Genomic DNA, 22,917 nt, shown 5'->3' on the forward strand with positions numbered 1-22,917 from the left:
ATCTAATCAGTAAAACCCAAAATCAAAGTTGCATTTCCCCCCACTTCATACACATAATCCAGAAGCGGTTTCCAAGTAGAAACAAATGTACTAATTCTTAAAAGTTGACAATAATAGATGCATAAAGGAAGAGGGAAAATATCCAAGATCTGGTAAAAGATATGCTGTTGTAGCAATTAGTATAATGTACTTTGTGTTGCACAGCTCTTTGTCCATCCTTTGCGGCTTTCTTTTTGGACAGCATTTTCCTTGTTCCCTTTCATGTTTTGCCCTAAACCAAGAGTGAATAATCCCAAGGGTCTTGCTTCATGCACTTTGCTAAAGCATAAATCATAATAGCCAGACAAACTATATTACAGCATGATGTGGGAACTCGGCAAGAGTTCAAAAAGCCACATCACTTTTAAAGAAGTTGAAAGACAAAAGGATTTGGAGCCATTTTCAGAAAATTCAACCAGTTCTAGTTATCGTCCCAACAATTTTCTTGGCATAATACTATTTGTTTTTAGTTCCTTCAAGAGAAGATAGAACAGATCAAGTGAAAACATTGAAGATATCTTCAAAAGGATTCTGGAAAATATACAACAACATAGTTGTATGCTGTGCAATCATTTATTAAAATGAACAGCTGTATAAATGAGACTAATAAATAAATAGTTTTCCTCCTCTTTTCTAGTTTATCTGAACTCAGATGGTCAGAGTACAAAATCTGGGATTCAGTAAAATTTCAAGAAATTGTAAAATCCATCTAGAAGTTGTAACACTTTAATTTGGTGTCAAATTATGTTGGTTTCTTAGAGAGAGAAAAATTGGAAAGTCACAAAACAGGTAATCCTAGGAGCAAACCAAAATGTCAAAGAAAAGTCCTGGAGAGAAGGAGAAAATGGAAGGCCTGAAAAATGCTTACCAGATGTGTCTAGACTACAAATCCTATGATTCTAAGGAGTGATGCAGTTTAGGTCGTGTTTGAACAGCTTTATTGAATTATTTGTTGCTAGGCCCTAAACAAATTTCTTATGGCCTCAAGCAGTGTTAAAAATTATGTCCTGTTCTTTTCAGCCTCTTAAATTTGGAGAAAATTGAGGAAAAATGCTTTTTAAAACCTTCATTTTCTTTTTTTCTCTCCTAGATGTTTCCATATAATGAGTTTATTCTGCAATGTTTGTTCCTTGACTGTTTTATTGCTATTCTTCAGGGTTAAGGAAGCTTCTTCCTCGGGGCCTATTCAACTCGTATTACCAGAATGTTTTTTCCCCTTACAGTGGCCTTTCAAATAACACAAGAGATCTTCACATTGACGTATCAATATATTGCTCTTGTAACCAATATTTTCAGTTCAGTTTCATTTCCCCCCTTCTGCTCAGTATTTGTGATGCCATTCTCAATGATATAATACAGTACAGCAGGGATGGTGAACCTTTTTTGGCTAGTTTGCCAAAAGGATGCGCGTAGGTGCTAACATGTGCATACGTGCCCACAGCCATGCTCTCCCCCTGTGCATGTTCACAACCCCCCTGCTGCCCCCTGTGCATATGCAAAACCCCCCGCTGCCTCCCCCATGCATGTGCATAGGCTTCACTAAAGCCTCTGGACTCCCGAAGCTTGGGGATGGCGAAAAACAGCCAAAGAGGCCAAACGGAAGTTCGAAAACTTCTGTTTTTCCGAACTTCAAAATCTCCATCTGTCAATTGCAAAAGGCCGCTTTACTGGGATCGGCACACATAATTCGCCACTACATCACGCAGTCCTAGGTGCTTGGGAAGCGCCCGGCTGATGATCAAATACGAAATCCAGCATAGTGATCTCGTTTGCTCTGTTGTATTGACATATTGGGCCATTTTTTTGTACTCAGGAGGATTCAGGGAAACCTCCGGAGGGTGAAAACGGCCTTCCCCAAGGCCTAAAATCAGCTGGAAAGTATGCCGGAGCTGACATAGGCAACATCTTGTGTGCCCTCCGATATGGTTCCATGTGCCACCATAGGTTTGCCATCATGGCAGTATGGTTTCCTAGTTTAATTCTTCCTTAGATAGGTGGCATAGCCTAATTCAGCCATGACATTTGGGAATCGGGATAGTGTGAAACATAAATAATTTAACTAGAGGAGAATAGTGGAAATGAATGTGAGAGGTGCCTTCTTGTCTTCCAGAAGGAGCTAAACCTGAGTGTTTTATGTCAGCCAAATCTTACATTAGCAACCCCAGAATGGCAAATTATTTATTTGCAGAATAAAGTGAAAGCCTGAAATCAACGTTTGATACTGACCATTGCTAGTTTTATGCTTTATTCTGACATTGCTGTGACAGTGTAGCAGTAGGAATTGGGTAGGTAGAATTGGAATAATAATAATAATAATAATAATAATAATAATAATAATAATAATAATAATAATAATGCTAGATTTATACCATAGACAAGGCAAAGGACAGCTCAATGAAAGTTCCCAAAAAACATCTCTTTAGCTACAACCCTCTCCATTTAAGTGGATGGCACACTTTCCACATGTTGGGGATCCTCGCATGACTTCAACCCAAATTCATAAATACTTTAATGGTCTGAACCCTGAGAGATTTGGTAACCTTATTTATTGTTCAAAATAATTAATTTAAGAGACAGGCTTCTCAGCCGATTAAACAAAAGTGGCACCATGTGAACACCTTGTAGAGAACATAGAGAACAGGAAGATGGAATTAATCTTGTTTGGGAGATGTTTCCAGTTCTGGTCATTATCCTGTAGTGCTACCAACCCAGCATCCCACAGAATGTGAATCTGATTGTGCATTATTGTATGTGAAAAGGAGTAAAAAAAACCACACACACCAGAACTGGACGCTATAAGAGTTTTAAATATGGCTTTAAATTAATTTAGCTGGAATTTAGAGGGAAGATGAAAATATTAGGTCTGGTCTAAATAAAATGTCCCATCATCTTCACAGAATAAATTGGAGAATCTTTCTCCTCACTTAGGAGATTCTTACTATCTATTCTAGAGCTTGTATTTCTTTTATTTTTGAAGATTTGTTGTTTTGGATTTTACACTATGGATACAGAACAATACTAAATGCAAAAAGGAAATGGTTATGTTTTGTGGAAGGGGCAGCCTAGAACCTTAGATAAAAATAATAATGCTTCTAGATATAAATTTAGGAAATAAAATCAGAAAGATCGGGTGATGCAAGGCTACAGAGAACTTTAAAGGCCAGCTTAGCAGTGTTGACAATAATGCCATGATGCTAATTCATTTCATTTAGTTGTTTTAAAAACATTTATATCCCACCTGTCCTTCCATACAGGTTTCCAAGGCAACATGTACTTAAGCAATAAGTGGATGGAGCCTTTCCCCTCAGTGTAGGTTTATCAAAAGAATGATTGCAGGTCAGAATATTCCTAGCGTGGGCAGGAAAAATCATACGTTAATGTCCAGGTTTTCATCAAAAACTCAACAAATGTATTTCCAATCAGATGGGATGTAATAGCTTTATATTCTCTGACAGAGCCAGCTGTGGCTGAAAAGCACTGGGGGATGAAACGCTGGTTCTTGAATTGATTCAGCAAGGGTCAATATGAGGTCAAGAACCAACTTTCTATATTGTTTCATGCCTCTGTTGTTGGCTGAAACAAATTAAGAATCGGAGATTATTACCCCGTGGTGTCCGTCAAACTTTCTATAGAATCCAAACCTCATATATGAACTGAATAAACAAATTCTCACAGCCAATCCACACTCAGTAAAAGACCTTGGAATACTAATATCAAATGACCTAAGTGCTAAAGCCCACTGCAACAATATCGCCAAAAAGGCTTCTAGAGTTGTTAACCTGATCCTACGTAGCTTCTGCTCCGGCAATCTCACACTACTGACAAGAGCCTACAAAACTTATGCCAGACCCATTCTCGAATACAGCTCATCTGTCTGGAACCCATACCACATCTCGGACATCAACACCCTCGAAAACGTCCAAAGATATTTCACCAGAAGAGCCCTTCACTCCTCCACTCGAAACAGAATACCCTACGAAAATAGACTAACTATCCTGGGTCTAGAAAGTTTAGAACTACGGCGCCTAAAACACGATTTAAGTATTGCCCACAAGAACATATGCTGCAACGTCCTTCCGGTCAACGACTACTTTAGCTTCAACCACAACAACACAAGAGCACGCAACAGATTTAAACTTAATATTAACCACTCTAAACTTGACTGTAAAAAACATGACTTTAACAATCGAGTTGTCGAAGCGTGGAACTCTTTACCGGACTCAATAGTGTCAACCCCCAACATTTCTCCCTTAGGCTATTCACGATTGACCTCTCCAAGTTCCTAAGAGGCCAGTAAGGGGCGTACACAAGTGCACTGGTGTGCCTAACGTCCCCTGTCCAATTGTCTTTCCTTTATGTCATATATCATACATATTTTCTTCGTCTCATATACTTTCTCTTCTATATTACATATTATCTTTATATATACTACCCAATGTCTATTCTCTTCCATATGTATTGTGTATTGGACAAAGAATAAATAAATAAAATAAATTAAAAAAAGTCAAATATGTTTTTGGCCAACAATCCCAATTTGCAGGCAAAGCAGTCTTCCTTGAGCTGTTGCCCTGCAGAATTTCCAAACTGGGATTGTTTTTGAGAATTATAATCTAATATATCTGGAGTAAATCAAATTGAGGAAGGCTGCCCTGTAACTTCAGGGGGTAGGTGCTGAACCAGCAAATTTGTGGAGAAGAAACTTGTTCTATGCTTCAGCAGCTTTTTTGTCACCCAGAGAAAGAAACTAAACCTATCATAAGTCTTTAAGTGTCAAAGAAAGAAGCTGATACTCACAGATTTAAAAAATAACAGGCAGCAGCCTCTGCCAAGTAGGCACTGCGAAGCAAGGTCCAAATCTCAGCTGAGCAATCTTAAAGGGAAATCAAGATTAGCACCTTGGAGAGCTCCATGTGAAGCTCAGTTTGCTATATCATTTATATATATATATATATATATATATATATATATATATATATATATATATATATATATATAAATGTACACAGATTAAAGAAGCCGTTACAACATAATTACACTCCACAAATCAGAATATTAAAACTGAGAACAAAATACAATTCAAAGGAAATAAAAAGAGTTGTAAGTTCAAAACAAATGCGTCAAGATCAATGCGTTTTATGATAGAGGGAAGGAAATCTGTGGCCAAAGTCTGCATTTTAATAAACATATTCATCTGCGGTCTGTTAGTTGCAGCTTTTTCAACTTTTTAAATATGAAGTATGAAATAAAATTCCATGTTCTCCCGTGCCATTCATTTATTGATGAAACAGTTGCCTTCTTTCAATAAGCTATTGTATTTTATTTTGTCAGCTGCAAATGAACAATGAGTAGAAATACTATATTTCTACTTTAGGGAATTATAGTAATATACAGTTAGCCGTATTATTGAATAGTTAATCCAGATTAGCTACATTTCTAGACAGCCCCATAAATCTGTAAGGCAAACTTTAAGGAATAATCATATATGGAATTATACATTTAACTTAATTATATATCACTTAGGATGTCTGAGAATTTTGTTCCTGAGAAAACTGTCTAGACATCTATTCTGAACTTAATTTCTATATAGACACCTAAAATGTTTTCATAATGTTGCATTTCTAGGAACTGGATACCTACTCGATGGGTAAATTTGGAGAGGATAGAATAAAATGGGTGGGAACACTAAATAACTTTCTCATTGGAAGGCTGGACCAGTAATGTCAGAAATAGAATTATCTCTACTGAAGGACTTACTCAAGATTCATTTTTTCTTAAATGTATAAGACATGTCTAATGCAAATACTATTCAACAAGTCTCACTTATTTAAGAAAAAAAATACTTGCATTAGGCAAGTGGATATAGAATATTAACTGTTTATTCATATAATGTTATATCATATTTGATTTTTTTTGGTCATATTTTTCACTTTGTTATAACACTTTTTATGTGTATTTTTTAATTCTCTTTGACATTAACACTATGACTCTATCATGATCACTATCATGTTTCTGATTTGTTTATTTGTTATTAATTAAAAAGCAAAATAAATAAATAAATTTTTGTTTTCCATCTTTATCTCTTGGAGCATTTAATTGACAGCAACATTCTCTTTCATTTCTTCCTTTCCTCACAATTTCTGCCTATGCACTGAATCTCCCAAATGGCTTCATTGAGTCTGCATCTTTAACGGTTGGCTTGAAATCCATTTTCATCTTTCTTTTGTACCCTCTTCCCTCAATAGATGGGCTCTTTTTTATGTCTTGAGATTTGGCTATGGGGTTTTGAAACATACGTTTTTATTAAAAGCTTCTTTATTCACATGGCTGTATCATAGCTGAGCTACTATAAGTGTTTTATTATGATCTGTGTTATCCGGACATTTTTTAAAAATACATCTTGATCACTGAAACTTAGCAAACTCAGCAGAAATGCTTTAGTAACTTTATGATTCATTTCAAAGGAAAAGGTGCTTTCAAAAAGGAAAGCCTCTATAGCATTTTGGATAGCTATTTTAGTAAGAATTATTTATTCTATTCTCCCTGATGTTATTATTGCAATGTTTTCTCTCCCTCCCTCTCTCTGTCTCTGTCTCTCCCTCTACACACACACACAGATGTAACTGGATAACCGTGCTTCATCTTGATAAATTGACAGTTAAAGCTTGAAATTTAATGCATAGTTACAATCAGCATTGATACATTGACACTTAAAGCTTGAAAATTTATATAAAATGTGCACCTCCTTAGCATCAGAGCAACAGGTAGTTGGAACTGAGTTCTTTTCAGTTGTGGAGGGAGAATAGAATGTCTAAACTCTCAGCCTGCTGGCCGGATGAGTCACATGCTGGCCATGCCCACGCTCGATTTAGTGAAGGGGTAGTATCAGTGCGTTAATATAAAACAACTGGCAGTTGGAACAGAGTTATTTTCAGGTGGGGAGGGGAAGTAAAATATCTAACTTCTTAGCATCAGAGCATGTTAATTAATATCATACTGTATATAAGAAAAAGTAATGATCTGATGGTCATTTTGAAAAATCCTTTCTTAGCAAGCACCTAGAAGCCAAGACGTGGCTTATGTGCAAAATTTCAAGTTTGTAGTCTCTACAGTTCTGGAAATTTCATGATGTAAGTGGTATGTGGCTTCACACACACACAGAGAGAGAGAGAGAGAGAGAGAGAGAGAGAGTGAGTGAGAGAGAGTGAGAGAGAGAGAGAGTGAGAGAGAGAGTGAGAGAGAGAGAGAGAGAGAGAGAGAGAGAGACAGTTGATACAGGTATAATGGCATAGATAGGAATTGTTTTGGTAATCATCATCATTGGAGGGTGATGGCTATGCCTAATTTGAATCTTTTCCTTCCTTTTAATCATCTCTATAAAATTTAATAAAACCTCCAATGTAGAAACAGCCATTGAACTGCCAATTGTGCGAAGAAATGAAATTTCAAATATTTGAGGCTGTAAGTTGACCTTTCAAAGTAATCAGATGCTTTTGAACATTTGATGTTTTTAAAGGCCACTGTTCTTGCTCAGTCTTGAGGCAGTTATTATACACACCCCCATTGGAACTTAAAAAGAAAAAAGTGGTCCACAAGGAACTGTGGCTATAAATTTCAAAATAGAAAATTGCTTTGTGATTTAAGAAGTGTTTCATGAAAAGAGTTGTAGAAGGGGGTATTTCTTATCCAACATTTTCTGATCTTAAAGACTAGGGCAGTGATGGCAAACCTACGGCACAGGTGCCACAGGTGGCACGCGGAGCCATATCTGCTGGCATGCGAGCTGTTGCCCTAGCTCAGCTCCAGTGTGCATGTGTGTGCTGGTCAGCTGATGTTTAACTCGCACACAGGCACTGGGAGGGAGTCTTTTGCTTCCTGAGAGCCTCTGGGGGAGATGGGGGAGGGCATTTTTACCCTCCCTGGGCTCCAGGGAAACCTTTGGAGCCTGGAGAGGGCAAAACACGAGCCTACTGGGCTCATACCATGTGAAACAGGCCATTTCCGGCCCCCAGAGGGTCTCGGGATAGGGGGAAGCTCTTTTTGCCCTCCCCAGGCATTGAATTATGGGTATGGGCACTTGCACATGTGCGATAGTGCATGCTCACACTCTTTCAGCACCCGAGAAAAATAAGGTTCGCCATCACTGGCCTAGATGAAAGATCTCATTTTAAGAATGTAGGAGGGGTCCTTCTGAATCAGAGAAAAAGCCAGCTCAGCACCCCATGGATAAATTTGCTAAAACAAGGTTGGCAAAAGAGGGCAAGATGATCTTGTATATGGAGAAGTGCGATAAGGAATCTGTGAAAGGGAAAGTTTGAGATACAAGAAGTGGCGATGCTGTATTAAAGAGGAAAAATGCCTACGAGAAGAAAACAATTCTAGATTTTTCTCCAGAACTTCTCTTCCAGTGGAATGGGTTCCACTTGAACGTGTCTCTGATGAAAGCTGTGGGATAGGTAATGAGACTGTATTAATGCTCAGAGAAGACTTTATGAGATTTGTTCCTTTTCTGCTTTCTTCTTCCTTCCACCTATTCTTTTTTTCCTTGCCCTGCTGAGCATTATTATCACTTATCAAATTTCAGAAGCTCAACTTGGTAACTAGAAGATTTGATGATCTTCTAGTAGGAAACCCCCCCCCCCCCATTATCTGACTTTCATTCAAAAACAGCAAAATGGAAGAGGAGAGAATTGGTGTCAGGTTTTCAATATTCTATTATTTTATCTTCTGATCGTAGAGTTTCAAAAATTCTTGTGATGGTCTCTTTTCTGATCTAATCTAGTTTGAAGGGCTGATGTCAACTCTTCACAACTCAGAATAAATATGGCATTTAGTTTTTTATACGCGGAGTGCTGGTCTGCATCTCACATTGAACATAAAATTGACTAAATTTGAGATTCACCTGTTCTGTAGCTAAGACATTGCTGAATTTAGCTACATTAGCAATAAATTGGAAAGAGTAGATAAATCCTTATCTTTGCAATAGAGCTGAAGTGGTGCCGTGGTTAGTGCAGCACTGCAGGCTACTTCAACTGACTGCTAGCTGCAGTTTGACAGTTCAGATCTGACCAGTTCAAGGTTGACTCAGCCTTCCATCCTTCCAAGGCGGGTAAAATGTAGATCCAGGTTGTTGGGAGCAATATGCTGATTCTGTAAAACAGCTTAGAGAGGGCTTTAAAAGCACTAGGAGAAGGTATATAAGTCTAAGTGCTATTGCTATTGCTACTATCAGCCATTGAAAAAAGTAGGTAGAAAGCTGAGATATCATAAGATATAAAGCAGGTTGACATTGAGATTGCTTTATTCTGCAAGAATGGTGGAAGGTCTTAAGCATAAAACGTATCAGGAAAGACTTAATGAACTCAATCTGTATAATCTGGAGGACAGAAGGAAAAGGGGGGACATGATCGAAACATTTAAATATGTTAAAGGGTTAAATAAGGTCCAGGAGGGAAGTGTTTTTAATAGGAAAGTGAACACAAGAACAAGGGGACACAATTTGAAGTTAGTTGGGGGAAAGATCAAAAGCAACATGAGAAAATATTATTTTACTGAAAGAGTAGTGGATCCTTGGAACAAACTTCCAGCAGACGTGGTGGATAAATCCACAGTAACTGAATTTAAACATGCCTGGGATAAACATATATCCATCCTAAGATAAAATACAGAAAATAGTATAAGGGCAGACTAGATGGACCATGAGGTCTTTTTCTGCCGTCAGACTTCAATGTTTCTATGTTTCTATTTATGTATTGTCAGGTTGGAGATGACGGAACCTCACTATATTTCCAACAAAACATCCCAACATGCCTTATTATCTCATTCTGATTATACCTGGGAATATGAGTATTATGAATATGACCCAGTTTCCTTTGAAGACCTCAAGGCTCACAAATGTAAGTCTTGTCCAGATGCTTTCTGTGTCCAATTCCTCTTTTGCTCCTTCTCAATTATAAAGTTACTCATTCCCTCCCCTCTCCATTACAGATTCCATTGTGATTGGATTTTGGGTCGGCCTTGCCGTCTTTGTCATTTTTATGTTTTTCGTGCTGACCTTGCTGACAAAGACCGGAGTACCACACCAAGAGTAAGTTCTGCTGCTGGCATTGAAAAACCATCATCTTTTTGTTTTTGAGCAAATGGCTCAGGGATTTATATTTCCATGGACCAAACAGCCAACTTGTACTGCTATTTAAGAAGAGTTCCAAAAAGTATACTGCTAATGCCAGAAACGCTATGTTCACACTTAAATCTAAATATTGCATAACAAATATATGTACTTTATTCTACATAAAAATATAAATGTTGCCCTTGTTTATTAGGATTTATTGAAACACACTATACATGATGCTGGAAGAGTTGAGCAAGAGAGAGACTTTTCACTCAGAACACTAAGAATTGCAAATTGATAATATTAGAGAAATATTAGATAATATTAGAAAAAACCCAGGAAAATAGAGTACAGTGTTCCCTCGACCGCAAAAGTCGAATTTCCGCGAAGTAGAGATGCGGAAGTAAATACACAATTTTTGGCTATGGACAGTATCACAAGCCATCCCTTAACACTTTAAACCCCTAAATTACCATTTCCTATTCCCTTAACAATCATTTACTCATCATTATTACTGATACCCACCGTTGAATAAGACACTTAGTGATCCTGATATTTATAAACATAATTATATATTAACAATAATAATTATTTTTTGTTATTTATTTGCAAAAATTATTAGTTTGGCGATGACGTATGATGTCATTGGGGAGGAAAAACCGTGGTATAGAAAAAAACCTGCGAAGTATTTTTTAATTAATATTTTTTGAAAAACCGTGGTATAGGCTATTCGCGAAGTTTGAACCCGCGAAAATCGGGGGGACATTGTACTACTATTTAATTCAGCATATAATAACAGCAATAAAGATAAACATAGCACAATATTGGAAACAGGAAACACTACCAAACGAAAGAAGCTTGATTAAAAAAATTATTTATTGTGCAGAAGCAGATAAGATGACAATGGAGCTTAAGGACCAAGAAAATACGAAGTACTGTACTATGAAATATGGAGATAATTTTACGAATGGCTTGACAAAAGGGGAAAAAAGGAAGCTGTATAAAGGATTTATGAATAAGTTTAAAAAGTTTTAAAATATTAGATTTACTTAAGAATTTTGTAATAACTGACTATACGTGAGAGTAGATAGGAAAAAAAGGATTGAAGAAATACAAAATACAGTACTTGAAATTTGGTTAATATCCGCTGGTAGTATTCACCGTATAATAAACAGATGAGTTTGAACTAAGCTGTCAATGACACAGCAGGGGTGGGGTGGGTTATGTAGAGTTTGTTTTTGTCTTGTCTATGGTTTTCTCTTACCTTTTTTGCCTGTTTTGATGATGAATGTAAAGATGCTATGATCGAGAAAAATGTCCTTTTAAATGTATATATTTGAAATAAAATTCCTTTTTTATTAAAAAAAGAGAGAATATTATTTCATTTCATTTCATTTCATTTCATTGGATTTGTAAGCCGCCCCTCTCCGTAGACTCGGGGCGGCTAACAACAGTTAGAGAAATATTATCTATTTTCAATACTCAGGTAGTCCTTACTTACCAACTGTACTTGGGGCTGGGAACCTAGTCACTAAGCAGTGTGGTTGTAAGGCACATCACCTTGACAATGCCAACTTATAGTAGTAGTTCCAGCAGTCTCAGTTGTCATCTTTAGGCAAATCCACAGACTTGATTGTTATCTGCAATTTCTTGCTGTCTTCCCCATTGAATTTGTCAGAAGCCAACGGGGAAAGTAAAAAACAGTGGTTGTATGATTGCAGGGGCCCTGCAAACAGCCACAACTAGGAAGGATTTCTCATTCAGCATCATCAGAACTTTGAACGGTCCCTGAATGAGCAAATGTTAAGTGAGAACAACTGTTTAAAATAGCACAGGTAACGCTCTCTACATGGGGCTACCTTTGAAGAGTGTTCGGAAACTTCAGATTGTGCAGAATGTGGCCGCGAGAGCTATAGTGGGACTCCCTAGATTTGCCCATGTCTCGTCAATGCGGCTTGCACTTTGGAACCGTCTTCTGCCGCATGAATCCCAGTGACTGATAAGGTCCCACAAAGTTGGCCTTCTCCGGGTCCCGTCGGCTAAACAATGTCGTCTGGCGGGGCCCAGGGGAAGAGCCTTCTCTATGGTGGCCCCGGCCCTCTGAAATCAACTCCCCCCGGAGATTAGAACCGCCCCCACCCTCTTTGCCTTTCGTAAGCTACTGAAGACAAACCTATGTCACCAGGCATAGGGTAACTGAGACACCCCTGGACCCATATAATTTATGTATGGTATGATTGTGTTGTATGGTTTTAATGATGGGTTTTTAGATGTTTTTTTAATTATTGGATTTGTTATATTGCTGTAACTGTTGTGAAGCGCTCCAAGTCTCCGGAGAGGGGCGGCATACAAATCTAAATAATAATAATAATAATAATAATAATAATAATAATAATAATAATAATAATAATAATTAGCAGATCCTATCTAACAGGATTGTTGGGGGGAAAAATGAAGGGAACGTGACATGGCCACCATGAGTTCCTGGAAGAATGGCAGTGAATAATTCCAATTAATTAACAAATATTAATATATTTTTGCACTTCCTGTTTTAACACTGTGCACATAAATGATACTATACTAAATTTCTTATCCATTGTTCCTCTGTCTTTGTTTCATAGGCGTATCAATTCTTCTGAGAAAAAACTTTGCACAAACAACTTTGTAGCTGACTTTCGACAACCACTGGATTCTGAGCGAACTTTTTCGCAGCAACTATTTCTCCATTGCTACATCAATGAACTCGAGGATACGGATAGAACCAAGCAGTGTCACCAAGTGCCTGTTCTGGACACTAGAATCTACTTCCCAGAAGTAATTGAGAACGGTAGACGACTGGAAGAGGAGCGGAACTGCCATACAAAATTCAACATTCCCAACTTTGTGAATTATGATTCTCTGGGTGAAGACGACTTGTTAATTTCTGAGCCGTCTATCATTTTGGAGAACAAACCAGTGAGTCAAGTCTCTTGCCAGATTCTTGACTGAAGAAAACTTGTGCAAAATGTCTAAGCTTGCAGCTGGTAGTATCGTTCTCTTCGGATGTCCATTAAAAGAGAATAGCCTTTTTTCTTGCCTTCCCATCCCATCTTACCTTTATGGGTTTCAGGACTTTGCCTAATGAGACTGCTTTAGTTTAGTGCATGACAAGGGATTGGTTTGGAATGCATTTCCTGCTTAAGGTCCCATGTTTATAATTTACATATTTTATTCTTTAGAATAGGGGTTCCCAAACCCCAGCAATGGCCCACTACCAAGTCTTAGCCTGTTTGGAATTGGGCCACGGACGTAGTGGGCAAACATGTGTACATAGCTCTATTGCGCTCAACCGCCCTTCTCCCTCTCTCTGGCTGGTCCTTAAAGCTATAAAGTTTGGGGACCGCTCAATGATGGGCTACCCAAATTTTTACTACCACACTGTGGGCGTGGCTTATGCATTTTGTTTCAACATCTTTCAGTGCAAATTGGGTGCTCTGTGGTGGAACTCCAAATTTTGCTACCGGAACTGCGTTCCTGACCGTTCCCGTAGGAGCCCATCGCTGGGACCACTGCTTTAGAAAAACAAGTTAGAAGTTACAGTGAGATTCTGTTAAACCCCATACAAAGAAAAGCATTCTATCAAATTCTGTGGAGTCTTTAAATTCCACAATTCTCTTAGAACATATGTGCTGAATTTAAACAGGCTAATGTAAAAAAAAAAATCTAATGTTGAAGAAATCGGGTGTAGTCATATTCTGAAATAAACCACCTCACCATTACCGATTTAAGCCCTGTGTTAAAATGCTTGCATTCACTCTTCTGCACCGATGCAGGTAAAGTAGCATTTATAAAGTACTATAATGTGATGCAGTCAAATGTCTTGATGAAATCCAAGTTTTCAATGTCTTAGAGTCATATTCTACTTTATAGAAATAGATGGATGGCTGTTACTGTGCTTATTGCTCATTATACTGTACCAGATATTCCCAACAAGAGTGAAACTAAGAGCAATAAAACAAAGATTGTACTTATTCCAGAATACAGCTTTTGCCTTTTTATTAAAAAATAAGAAACTTGTGTGGATGCATAATCATAACTTACGAGGGTCGCCCAGAAAGTAATGCACCACATTTTTTTCTCAGCCTATAGTAATGGTACAAATGTGAAACTTTAGACATTATTTGAATTGTCAGGAGTGCGTGTGTACATTTTGCATTTCTTCACACAGATGGTGTAGCTGCAGCAGTGTTTCGAAATGGTGTCTGTAAGTGATGTATGTTACAAGTAGTGTGCCATCATTGAATTTCTCACTGCAGAGAAAGAAACTTGTTGGGAACATTCACAAATGTTTGTGCAGTTTATGGAGAATCTGCAGTTGACAGAAGTACGGTTAGTCGCAACAGACATTTTGAGGATGACAAAGAGGTGATTTGCACAGTGCAGAAATGGCTTCGTGACCAGTAGAAGGAGTGGTACCGACAGGACATACACGCCCTTGCGTCTCGCTGGAGGAAGGCCATAGAACGGGATGGAGATTACGTGGAAAAATAGAAGAAACATCCTACTTTCTTGTGTGTAATTTCATTTCCTACTACGGCTTGACTTCCTGGCTCCAATCCTTCCCCGCAGGGAGGCGGAACCAATTAAGATGTTCCGCCCCAGACGCCTGATGGACCCAGAGGGCTTTCAGACGGCGCTTGGGGTTATTCCAGAGGCACTCGTCCACAGTTCGGCGGAGTCTCTTGCGGAGGCCTGGAATACGGCTGCTGCGGAGGCTCTCGACTGGATTGCGCCTTTGCGACCTCTCCGCGGTGCTAGACCCCGTAGAGCCCCATGGTTCAACGAGGAGCTCCGGGAGTTGAAACGCCAAAAGAGACGTCTAGAGAAGCGATGGAGGAAGAGTAGGTCTGAATCCGATCGAACACTTGTAAGAGCTTTTATTAAGACTTACAAAGTGGCGCTCAAGGCGGCAAGATGCGCGTACCATGCCGCCTTGATTGCATCAGCGGAATCCCGCCCGGCCGCTCTGTTTAGGGTGACCCGCTCCCTTCTTAACCAGGGGGGAGTTGGGGAGCCCTTGCAGAGTAGTGCCGAGGATTTTAACACGTTTTTCGCTGATAAAGTCGCTCAGATCCGGGCCAACCTCGACTCCAATTGTAAGACAGAGTTGACTGACAACGAGTCAGTCGAGGTGACTGGGGCACGTACTTGTCCACCTGTCTGGGAAGAGTTTGATCTGTTGACACCTGATGAAGTGGACAAGGCCATTGGAGCTGTGAGTTCCGCCACCTGTTTACTGGATCCGTGTCCCTCCTGGTTGGTTTTGGCCAGCAGGGAGGTGACACGGAGCTGGGCCCAGGAGATTACCAACGCTTCCTTGGGGAGGGGAGTTTTTCCATCACTCTATAAAGAAGCGCTCGTGCGCCCCTCCTCAAGAAGCCCTCCCTGGACCCAGCCGTACTTAATAACTATCGTCCAGTCTCCAACCTTCCCTTTATGGGGAAGGTTGTTGAGAAGGTGGTGGCACTCCAGCTCCAGCGGTCCTTGGAAGAAGCCGATTATCTAGGTCCCCAACAGTCGGGTTTCAGGCCCGGTTACAGCACGGAAACCGCTTTGGTCGCGTTGATGGATGATCTCTGGCGGGCCCGGGACAGGGGTTTATCCTCTGTCCTGGTGCTCCTTGACCTCTCAGCGGCTTTCAATACCATCGACCATGGTATCCTTCTGCACCGGCTGGAGGGGTTGGGGGTGGGAGGCACTGTTCTCCAGTGGTTCTCCTCCTACCTCTCTGGCCGGTCGCAGTCGGTGTTAGTGGGGGGTCAGAGGTCGGCTCCTAGGTTTCTCCCTTGTGGGGTGCCTCAGGGGTCGGTCCTCTCCCCCCTGCTATTCAACATCTACATGAAACCGCTGGGCAAGATCATCCAAGGACATGGGGTGAGGTATCATCAATATGCGGATGATACCCAGCTTTACATCTCCACCCCATGCCTAGTCAACGAAGCGGTGGAAGTGATGTGCCGGTGCCTGGAGGCTGTTGGGGCCTGGATGGGTGTCAACAGACCCAAGCTCAACCCGGATAAGACGGAGTGGCTGTGGGTTTTGCCTCCCAAGGACAATTCCATCTGTCCGTCCATTACCCTGGGGGGGGAATTATTGCCCCCCTCAGAGAGGGTCCGCAACTTGGGCGTCCTCCTCGATCCACAGCTCACATTAGAAAACCATCTCTCAGCTGTGGTGAGGGGGGCATTTGCCCAGGTTCGCCTGGTGCACCAGTTGCGGCCCTATCTGGACCGGGACTCATTGCTCACAGTCACTCATGCTCTCATCACCTCGAGGTTCGACTACTGTAATGCTCTCTACATGGGGCTACCTTTGAAAAGTGTTCGGAAACTTCAGATCGTGCAGAATGCAGCTGCGAGAGCAGTCATGGGCTTACCCAGGTATGCCCATGTTTCACCATCACTCCGCAGTCTGCATTGGCTGCCGATCAGTTTCCGGTCACAATTCAAAGTGTTGGTTATGACCTATAAAGCCCTTCATGGCACCGGACCAGAATATCTCCGGGACCGCCTTCTGCCGCACGAATCCCAGCGACCAGTTAGGTCCCACAGAGTTGGCCTTCTCCGGGTCCCGTCAACTAAACAATGTCGTTTGGCGGGACCCAGGGGAAGAGCCTTCTCTGTGGCGGCCCCGACCCTTTGGAATCAACTCCCCCCAGATATCAGAGTTGCCCCCACCCTCCTAGCCTTTCGTAAGCTCCTTAAAACCCACCTCTGTCGTCAGGCATGGGGGAATTGACATGTTCCTTCCCCCTAGGCTTATAAAATTTGTGTATGGTATGCTAGTGTGTATGATTGGTTTTTAACTTGTGGTGTTCTTAAAATTAATTTAATATTGGATTTGTTTTGTATTGCTGTTGCTGTGAGCCGCCCCGAGTCTGCGGAGAGGGGCGGCATACAAATCTGATTAAACTTAAACTTAAACCTTCTCTGTGGCGGCACCGACTCTCTGGAACCAACTCCCCCCGGAGATCAGAACTGCCCCTACTCTTCCCGCCTTCCGTAAACTTCTCAAAACCCACCTTTGCCATCAGGCATGGGGAAACTAAACATCTCCCCCTGGGCCCGCTGAATTTATACATGGTATGCTTGTGTGTGTGTATGTTAGTATAGGGTTCTTTTAAAAAACTTTTAATATTTTAATTAATTGGATTATGTATTGGATTGTTTTTTCACCTGTTGTGAGCCGCCCCGAGTCTTCGGAGAGGGGCGGCATACAAATCCAAATAATAAATAAGTAAATAAATAAATAAATAATAATAAATTGTGTTCAATAAATAATCGTTGAAGAAAAAAAATGTGGTGCATTACTTTCTGGGCGACCCTTGTATAATACATATAACCTCTCAAGCCTGATGGCTTCAAAAATACTTGATTCTTATTTATTCTTGTAAGACTGCTCAAGCCAAGCACTAAAGATAAAAGGTTCCCCTCGCACATATGTGCGAGTCATTCCTGACTCTAGGGGGCAGTGCTAATCTGTTTCAAAGCTGAAGAGCCAGCGCTGTCCGAAGACGTCTCCGTGGTCATGTGGCCAGCATGACTAAAGGCCAAAGGTGCACAGAACCCTGGTGCCTTCCCACCAAAAGTGGTCCCTATTTTTTATGTGCTTTCATACTGCTAAGTCGGCAGAAGCTGGGATAAGTAACAGGAACTCACACCATTACAGGGCACTAGGGATTAGAACCACTGAACTGTCAACCTTTTGATTGACAAGCTCAGTGTTTTAGCCACTAAGCCAAGCAGTAGCTCAGTTTAAAGTGGGATTTGAGTTGCATTGCATTTAGCACCAAGGGCACCTCTGCTCACTTCTATTAATTACAATAAGGCAATGCTTTAGTGACCATGTTGGGAAGAACAGATCTCTCTCCCTCCACCAGCTTATCCACAACAGTCTGGTTCCATTCTAGGCAATGAGTCTTCTCTGACTGGTCACTTTATAGGGTTGTCAGTCAACTCCTTCCAATATGTCGCTGGTTCCTATTCTGGGGATTCTGCATTGGAAAAGAAAGTTCCATATAAGTCTGCGCCTCATTATGTTTTGTGAGGCACTTCTCAGACTTTACATGGGTTTCTTCGAAGATGTTGATATATAGTACTATGAGAAATTATGTCAGGATTCCAAATAGCATCGAAAATTAAATCAAAGTCCGAGGCTAAGTATTCCTCAAAGTTCCAATTTATTAGCAGAGCCATGTTGGCACATCTGAGAGAAACCCAAATCTGAGGCCCCAGGGGACTTTCTCCATCCAGTTGAAAGGTGTCCCAACATCCTCAAATCCATCACATCAACCAATCTTCATCTGCCAATTTAGCAGCAACTCCCCATCTCCTTTGCAGGTGCAGAAGTGCAAAGACAAAGGATGACCTTGACCATCAAGAAGGAATTTGTTATGGCCACATGCAGACATCCTTCATGCAACTACCCCTCCCAAATTCCCACAGCTAAGAATATATTTTAAACTAGCATAAAATGTGGCAGGCCAAAGGACTCAACTAAAATGGCTTCTGCCTGACAAATTCATTCTTTCTTTAATCCTACTGGCAGACTCGTGATATGTTGTTTTTTAAACCATTCACTGGTAGACAAGTGAAACTGATTATTTCCTTGCATATTTCCTTGTTCATCCCATCCATTTGGAACTGGAGTGGGCTTATAGCTAAAGTGGCCTGCCATTCAATTACCGAAATCATCTCCAGCAAAACCCTTCAGGTATGACTATTATTAACTGCTGCTTCCAGAGCTCCATTGGTGAAAATAAGTGGTAGAGAAGTACAAAAGCAAGGAAATGGAAGGACAGAGGCAGGGGTGCTTGGTGATGGTGGGAATGGAAGGACAAGGCATGCCCATGTTACTCCAACACTCCGCAGTCTGCATTGGTTGCCGATCAGTTTCCGGTCACAATTCAAAGTGTTGGTTATGACCTATAAAGCCCTTCATGGCACCGGACCAGAATATCTCCGGGACCGCCTCCTGCTGCACGAATCCCAGCGACCGGTTAGGTCCCACAGAGTTGGCCTTCTCCAGGTCCCGTCGACTAAACAATGTCATTTGGCGGGACCCAGGAGAAGAGCCTTCTCTGTGGCGGCCCTGACCCTCTGGAACCAGCTCCCCCCAGATATCAGAGTTGCCCCCACCCTCCTTGCCTTTCGCAAGCTCCTTAAAACCCACCTGTGTTGTCAGGCATGGGGGAATTGAATTTTTTTTCCCCTCCCCCCTAGGCTTATAGAATTTATACATGGTATGTTTGTTGATATGATTGGTCTCTTAAATTGGGGTTTTTTAGATTACTTTTTAATATTAGATTTGTTACATTGTTTTTTATTGTTGTTAGCCGCCCCGAGTCTTTGGAGAGGGGCGGCATACAAATCTAAATAAACTAAACTAAACTAAACTAAACTAAACTCTGTGGTGTTTAATGTTGGATGTGAAAAACCAGGTCCACACATGAAGGCTCAAATGAACAGATTTATTGCTAAAAGCTTATGAATGGGGAAACTTCCTAAGCAAAGGCCGGCACACTTGTGGTTATGTAACGATTTTGAGCTGATGTCTCTTTTAACTCCTCCCCCTGATGTTGTTAGCCCTTCTCCCACGGTACAATCTCTTGTGGGAAAAAGTATAGCAAGGGACAAATAAACCCCAAATCTTTTCCTAACGACAGAAAACAAAAAATCAGAACAAAGGAACAAATTGAAATTCTTTGTCAATTTTTCATGTTTTTATTATACTGTAAGCTGCCAAAATAGATATCATATTAAATGAACGAACAAATAAATAAATGAGGACTAATTTCTCCCCCAATCCCTCCCTTTTCTCAACATCACAAATGGCTACTGGACTTCCAGATTAGAATCCTGTTATGTTTTTGGCTTGTTGACAATTCTCTTAGTGGGTCTTGCTAACTAAATGCTGGTAGAAATTATCTCTTTGGATGAAGCTGAAAGACTGAACAAAACACATTCTGGCTTAAGTGACAATAATGGTAAAATACACAGGTGTTCCCATCACCTTGTCAGTACTTTAAGGGGCAATGAATGGTCAGCCACAGTCTCCTGCACTGAGCAAAAAGTTGGACTAGATGACTTTGAAAGTCCCTCCCAAATGCATGGATATTCTTTACTCATGCAGACATGAGCCATCAAAGACCCAACCATGAATTGAAATGAATGAATCTCAAAGGTCCTTTTTCAAGAGGCAACAAGTAAATCCAGTTACCTCTTTAAAAAGCACCTTCGGGACAACCATAACCTGGATGACTGAGAATCTCCACAGACATTGAGCTAACGAATCAAAATTGGGGCCAAGGCAACTTTGGGTAGACAGAACACCTGGCTTTGTTGCTATGACTTGATAGCCCGGCAGTGGTTAGTCTGGTTTCATAGCCAACTGGCATCAACCCAGGAGACAAGGAGCAAAATGCTACAATGTAAAATTGCCCTAAGGCTACAAATTAGTGGAAGTCAATGAATTGCCTTGGAAATGTGGTACTTACGTTGGTTAAATAACATGCCCAGAACCCTGATCAATAATGAAATATATTATATTTAGTCATTACAAAAAAGGAATGTAGCTAGACCAGAAAGATGATGGTGATTCTTGGCTCTCAACATCACACAGGTCTGAATGCCAGAACTTTTTGGGAGAGTGTAATTCAACACCCATTAGAAGGACAGAAGCTGCATTGCAGATTACTTCACATTTGTTCTTTGATGAGGTGTCATCCAGTCATTTTTGATCCCTTGCGACCACATAGATGTTCTCCAAGGCAATCTATCCCTAACCAGTTCTTTCAGGTCCATTAATGGCATCGCCACTGTAAAGAAGCCAACTGATAGAATTTCTTTCAGCCGCTGGAAATGCTTGCTGAACTGAACCCTTTGTCACGGAGGCAGTTTCTAAATCCTGAAAAGCTTACTTACTTCCCTTAAGGTTGTGTTGGCTGTTACCGCTTCTATGCAAGAACTGGATGAGTTTCGTTTATCAACACCATCTGGCTATATTTCAGTTCTAATTATCATTCCTTTCTCATTTAATGAGAAGAAGCGTTGTACATACCTGAACGGTCTTCTCGATGCACTGGAAGGAGAGTCCAACATGGGTAATTACCAATCCTATTGGTAGAGACTGAGTTAATTTAAATATTTAAATGCGAGGTAGCCACCGCCCCTTAGCAGCCCCCAATACCTCAGTTTTAAAAACGAAGACAGTATAGAGGTAACACGATTTATTGAACTTTAACCATATAACAATTAACATATAAACCTCGCAACCCAAATACTCCGGCGACCTGGCCACTACGCCGGGTGGGTTTGGACTCTCCTTCCAGTGCATCGAGAAGACCGTTCAGGTATGTACAACGGTTCTTCTCCACTGCACTGGGAAGGAGAGTCCAACATGGGATATACCAAAGTTCACATCCCTTGGGAGGGAAAAGGCTGTGCCACGGTCGACGGAGAGGAACAAACCCTCTGCAACACACGTCTCCCAAAGGAAGCTTCAGCCGAGGCAACCGAGTCCAGTCTATAATGACGGATGAAGGTTGTAGGCGAAGCCCAAGTCGCTGCCTTGCAAATGTCCTCAATAGATGCTTGAGTATTCCATGCGGCAGACGCGGCCGCACTTCTGGTGGAATGCGCAGTTACGCCCGCCGGAGGCGATTGAGACCTGGCTTTGTACGCTTCTGCAATACAATCCTTAAGCCAGCGACTGATAGATTTAGATGAGACCCCCAGTCCCATAGATCCTTGAGCAAATGATACAAACATCCTGTCAGTCTTCCTAAGCTGAACAGTCCTCCTAATATAAATCTTTAAGGCCCTCCTAACATCTACCTTGTGCCACCTCAACTCCAACGGATGTTGACCATGAGTACAAAAATCAGGAAGGACCAACTCCTGCGATCTATGAAAGCCAGAGTTGACCTTGGGAATAAAGGTCGGATCTAGTCTAAGTACCACCCTGTCCGAGTGGAACACACACAAATCTGACCGAGTGGACAGAGCAGACAATTCTGATACTCGGCGCGCAGAAGTGATTGCCACAAGAAATGCAGTCTTTATTGTCAGCAGACGAAGTGAAATAGTCCTGAGCGGCTCAAAGGGAGGTGAAGTAAGAGCTTTCAGTACGAGAGTCAAATCCCAGGTCGGGAACCTATGTACCGGAGGAGAATGGGAATTGACAGCTCCTTTAACAAATTCCCGTATCCAAGGATGTTGTGCTAGTGAACGGGAAAACGGTACCTGTACAATGGTTGCCAGGGCCGCTATTTGTCTTTTCAATGTATTTGGCGCTAAACCTCTGTCAACACCTGCTTGTAGGAACTGCAACACCAAAATGACCGAAGCTTCTTGAGGGTTAGCACGTTGTTCTAAACAAAACCTACAAAAGGCTGCCCATGTAGCTTGGTAAATCCGGACCGTAGACGGTCGACGGGCGGCCTGCATAGTATCAACCACATTGTCCGGGATACACTGATTCGTCAACCTGAGCCTCTCAAGTGCCAGGCGGTCAGCTGGAACCACTGCGGGTTCGGATGACACACTGACCCCTGGCATAACGATATCTCGCAATCCGGAATCCTCCACGGGGAGGACACCGAAAAGGCCATCAGGTCGGCAAACCAAGGGCGTCTCGGCCAATGGGGAGCCATCAATATTAACTCCGCTCCCTCCTGCACCATCTTGTCCAACGTTCTTTGAATCAGGCATGTGGGTGGAAAGGCATAAAGG

At 41.3% G+C, this 22,917-nt stretch overlaps 1 protein-coding gene across 1 annotated transcript; it reads left to right on the forward strand.

Annotated features, from left to right (window-relative positions):
* The first annotated feature begins 9,802 nt into the window (after positions 1-9,802).
* MRAP2 (melanocortin 2 receptor accessory protein 2) lies at positions 9,803-13,147 on the forward strand. Its single transcript, XM_070739096.1, has 3 exons — positions 9,803-9,932; positions 10,024-10,123; positions 12,769-13,147. The coding sequence occupies exons 1-3, from the start codon at positions 9,803-9,805 to the stop codon at positions 13,133-13,135; spliced, it is 597 nt and encodes a 198-aa protein (XP_070595197.1). The 3' UTR covers positions 13,136-13,147.
* The last annotated feature ends 9,770 nt before the right edge of the window (positions 13,148-22,917 follow it).

This window comes from Erythrolamprus reginae, chromosome 1 (genome assembly GCF_031021105.1).
Source record: "Erythrolamprus reginae isolate rEryReg1 chromosome 1, rEryReg1.hap1, whole genome shotgun sequence".
NCBI classification, from domain to species: Eukaryota; Metazoa; Chordata; class Lepidosauria; order Squamata; family Dipsadidae; genus Erythrolamprus; species Erythrolamprus reginae.

Bases quoted from the DNA above. Each gene is read 5' to 3' on its own strand.
- MRAP2 (XM_070739096.1), top strand. From the start codon at position 9,803: ATGACGGAACCTCACTATATTTCCAACAAAACATCCCAACATGCCTTA. The intron at 9,933-10,023 runs GTAAGTCTTGTC...TCTCCATTACAG, and splicing joins AGACCTCAAGGCTCACAAAT to ATTCCATTGTGATTGGATTT. The intron at 10,124-12,768 runs GTAAGTTCTGCT...TTTGTTTCATAG, and splicing joins ACCGGAGTACCACACCAAGA to GCGTATCAATTCTTCTGAGA.